This window comes from Urocitellus parryii, chromosome 2, assembly GCF_045843805.1.
Source record: "Urocitellus parryii isolate mUroPar1 chromosome 2, mUroPar1.hap1, whole genome shotgun sequence".
Lineage (NCBI taxonomy): Eukaryota > Metazoa > Chordata > Mammalia > Rodentia > Sciuridae > Urocitellus > Urocitellus parryii.
The window spans coordinates 41,990,460-41,995,318 of NC_135532.1; the positions used below are offsets into that span (position 1 = coordinate 41,990,460).

Below are 4,859 nucleotides of genomic sequence, written 5' to 3' on the forward strand. Positions count from 1 at the left end.
AGAACTCAAACACTTAACACCAAAAAAATAAATAAAACTCAATCAATCATTGAGCTAAAGAGCTGAACAGACACTTCTCAGAAGAAGATATACAACTGATCAACAAATATATGAAAAAATGTTAGACATCTCTAGTAATTAAAGAAATGCAAATTCCTGTCTGTACACCCTGTGCTACTCTAAGAGTTCATCTCATGCCAGTAAGAATGGCAGCTATTAAGACAAACAACAGTAACTGTGGCGAGGATGTAGGGGGAAAAGGCACACTCATACATTGCTGGTGGGACTGCATTTTGGTGCAACCAATCTGTAAAGCAGTATGGAGATTCCTTAGAAAACTTGGAATGGAACCACCATTTCACCTAGCTATCCCACTCCCATATTAATATAGTATGTCTCAGCATACTATACTAATATAACCACATCAATGATGATACAATTCAATTCACAATAGCTAAACTATGAAAATAGTATGAAGGCTCCTCAAAATTTCAAAAACATAACTACCACATGATCCAACTATCCCTCTAATGGGATATATTCATAGGAAATGAAATCAGTGAGTCATAGAGACATCGGCAGTCCCATGATTGTGCAGCACTATTCACAATAACCAAGATATGAAAACAATTTAAGTACCCATTAGCTGCTGAACCAATAAAGAAAATGTGGTTAGAAGGCTGAGACAGGAGGGTCTGAAGTCCAAAGCCAGCCTCAGCAATGGCGAAGCAATAAGCAACTCAATGAGACCCTGTCTTTAAATGAAATACAAAATAGGGCTGGAATGTCCTTCTGCTCCTGAGAACAAGCCACACAAAATGCAAAAAGGCGTTCCTCCTCTACACTGCCTCCCTCCCGTCCTCCAGGATCCCTGCACACCTCTGTGACTGTCCCAATGTGGGCATGGAGTTGTCACCTGGGCCTGGGCTTCCTCCCCAGGACACTCCTCCATGACCCTCAGTAGGCCTCTCCTGCTTCCCAGAACCTCCTGCACATTGTGACTTTTCAGACAGCTCTTAGGCAATCCCTTCCCTGTGACTTTTCAGACAGCTCTTAGGTAATCCCTTCCCCAGGCCAAGGTTAGGTCAGAAAATGGCCATTTCCTGTCTGTACACCCTATGCCGTGCCTCAAGCTGGGAAGTGGCTTTGCCTTAGGGGGATTCACCACCATTGGGATTTTTCTATAGAAAAATGTGTGAAGAGTTTCTCTTTAAAAAACTTCCATCGGATAACCTTACAACTAGAGGCCTATCACAAAATAGCAAACTACTAAAATGACACATGTGACATACTTTTTTTTAAAGGTATCCGTATCTGACCTCTGAGAGAATAATAGGAAAAAACTGCCAGATAAACTCTGGGGGCGCAGTCCTGTAAAGGTGTCAGGGCAGAAGTAGTTAGAGCCTCCCCTCCTGGCCAACACGGTATTCCCACTCTTCATTTGGGCACCCTTTAATTTACAAACTTCAGCATCAAGAGAACCCAAAACAAAGAGCAATTCCACATGGGTACACTTTGCTTTTATGTAAATAGCATCCATAAGATGGCCTGTCATCTGACTCCCCAAATCCCATGTGCTCCCTCCTCTGCTACCTCTAAGTGTTATGCCAGATTCATGGGACCCCAATAAACCTCCAGGAGCTGAATCCAATGCAATCATACAAGAGTCTTTACTGCAAGCTAGAGCCAGGACTCACAACCGTTTCCAATGCAGCGGTCCCAGGGAGTGAGTCCTGGTCCTTTGTTCAGTGAGATTTTATAGGTTTTGGGGGGATACTCTATGCTTCACAACATCATACAGCAAATCATTCCACACCGTGGGGAAAATCAAACGACAGCTCTAAACATTGATTAGCACATTCACTGGCGGGAACAAGTTGGGTAGGGGTGATTGGTTAGTACAAGAGGGAGATTCCTTTGAACTGATTGGTTTAAACCACGAGGGGTGTATGTACTAAACTACATGGTTTCCCAACATGTTATCAACCACCATAAACTACTGGGGGTGGGGGGGTCATCTGGCATCCCAGGTAATTTCCCTGTCTCATGCTGATTGCTGGTTACTAGGGGGTTGCTATGGGTCCTCACCTAGCCTGAGTCAGGGACACCTGGCGCTGCAGGTCTCTCATTATTTGCAGACAAACAACTCAGCAGGGTGGGTAGGTGCCTAGGAGTGCTCTGTGGATTTTTCCAAGGACAAGGGTCATGCTCCCTTCCTGGACAGGCTTTGATCTGAGGTAGAGGCTGGTTTCTCAAAAATGGAGTCACATTAGTTTCTCACAAGCAGGAGCCATGAGGAGGATTTGAGTGATGAGGCAGCATGGCAGGTGGTGAGGCACACAGTCACTGCTGCAGGCAGGCCCACCCCTACCCCCTGGCCCTCCTCTGACTTCCTAGCAAACAGTATGAAGGAGATGATGTCATAGAACTCTCTGGGGTCTTCTCGGATACGATTTCTCCAACAGTTGCCACCCACCTTCTTCTCCACATACCTCAGAGAGGGATTCCTTCTGCCAAAAGCTACCAGATCAAAGTCACTCATATCTACACTGGCTCTAAGTCAAAATATTCATCCATTAGTTTAATGGGAGCAAGTCTCCACTGGCACTAGATCAAAGCAAGTGAGTCCCCATCTACATTGGCTAAAGGTGAGTGTGTTCCCTTGTACACAAGCTAAAACAAGTGAGTCCTCATCTGCACTGGTTCAAGGTGAGTAGGTCTCTGTACATTGAACAGGAGAGGGAGGCACAGTGGTGCAGGCCTTAGAGAGGATGCCTGGTGGGCTCCAGCCCTCACTCACAGACACCCCCCACCCCGTTTATTTTATTAGTTTTTTTTAATCTTTAGAATATCAATTTGACTATGCAATTTGAGAGAAACAAATTTATTAAGAAATATCTCTGCCATCCCAGGAGCATGGGAGAAAGGACAGAGAAGAGCAGGGCAGGGGAAGGGTCCCAGGGTAAACAGTCTCATCTGATGTCCCTGGCAGGTGAAGGCAAGGGAGACGCCTGATGTCCAGGTAGATCCAGGTGTGCTCCTGGCTGGACCCCATGTGGAGAAGCCCAACCAGTATGCACTCTCAGTTCTGCAGCTGTTGGAGTCCAGGTGACCAATGTCCACATAGTGATGACAGCATCCACAGAGCAAAAGGTCCTCTGGCTGGCTGTTTCTTCGTTTGGTCCATCTGAACTGTAGTAACATAGGATTCTAATCTCCTTGTAGGAGACTTGTTTTTGCCAACACATGAGGATGTGCTACAGCACAGTATGCGAAAGGAGGCAGTGATCCTCTGCCTTACTTGCTTCCAGCCCTTCCTGTGGCCCCAGGGACGCCCTGTGGTGGCATCTTGGGAGACAAGGCTGTCTGTTGTTGATGGGCAGAGTTGGGGTGAGTCGGACACAGAGTGATGCTGGGAGGCTAGCCTGGGAGTGGGGGGCTTCTCATGCAGGAAGCGGAGACTAATGGCAGGCCAGCTGGCCCTTCTGAAGCCCTTCTGCCCTGACTCCTTGGCCTCCTGAGGCTGATGATGCTCACAGGGCAAGGGGAAGGTGTGAAGGGCAGGCTCACTGGCCCTCCTCTGCGGGAGGGCAGGGAAAATGGAAGGATCCCTTCTCACAGGCTTCATGCAGCCTGCTCCCTGGCTTATCTGCTGCTGGATAATGAGATAGGAAGCCATCGCATCATCAAACTTTTTCTGGGACAGCGACACCCAGGTACTGTAAGGGTCGTACCCCATGTCGAACAGCATTGTCAGTACTGTGGGGTCTGAGAGGTTGGGGAGGGGAACATCATGGTAAGATAAATTCTCCTCATCCTGATTCAGCCATGGGTCCTCCAAGATTTCCTCTACCGAGAGCCTTGCTCTAGGGTCCACTATCAAGATCTTCTTTAAGAGTCTTTGTGCTTCGGCCGAGACATGCTGGGGAAATTTCACCTTGGGATGTAAGATCTTCTTCCTTAGCCTCTTCTTGCTGGATGCCCTAAATGGGCGGTGTCCAGTCAACATAAAATACAAAATGACACCCAGGCTCCAGCTGTCCACTGGGGGACCCTCGTGTATTTCCTTGCGCACAATTTCGGGGGCATGGTACTCCAGAGTGCCCCAAAACTGGGTCAGCTTCTGCCCAGGCTTGAACATGATGCTTAAGCCAAAATCGATGATTCGGATGTTGCCTCTGGCATCCAGCACAATGTTCTCGGGCTTCAGGTCTCCGTGCAAGATGTGCATCTTGTGGCAGTAGCACACCGCACAGGTGATCTGCCTAAACAGTCTCTTGGCCTCATTCTCCTGGATGCCCCCAGGCAGGATGAGGTCAAATAAAGTTCCCCTAACCCCGTACTCCATCACGATGTAGATCTGTTTGCAGGTTTCAATCACCTGAAAGAGCTGGATCACGTTTGGGTGGTTCAGGGTCTTCATCGCCCGTATTTCAGGGAGGACCAAAATCTCCCACATGCTCCTTGGAATGACTTTCACTGCCACCTCAGCTCCAGTGCGCAGATGGCGAGCTAGTTTGACTTGACAAAACAATCCATACCCAATGTCTTTCAAGACCTGGTAATGGTCTGTGAAGGCCTTCTCCTGGCAGGAATAAGGCCTCTGCGGCACTACACTAGTCTCACTACTATGCATCCTAAGCAGGTACACCAAATAAGGATGCTACCTAAAAAATAAATAAATAAATAAATAAATAAAACAAAACAAACAAACAAACAAAAAAAACAGACAAAACAAGAAACCCAAATCAAAGAACCAATCTCCAAAGACCATAACCACCAACCGCCAACCACCAAACAAATGTGCTAACTAGCTGGGAGTCCAACAGGTCACCACCAAGAGCTTCCTGTACTTATGG

General features: G+C 47.4%; 1 protein-coding gene across 1 annotated transcript; it reads right to left on the reverse strand.

Moving 5' to 3' along the window:
• Positions 1 to 3,082: 3,082 nt before the first annotated feature.
• On the reverse strand, positions 3,083 to 4,636 carry LOC113199075 (putative sperm motility kinase W). The gene has a single exon (XM_026411955.2). It carries the CDS (start codon positions 4,634 to 4,636, stop codon positions 3,083 to 3,085), a length of 1,554 nt encoding a protein of 517 aa, XP_026267740.2.
• Positions 4,637 to 4,859: the final 223 nt, after the last annotated feature.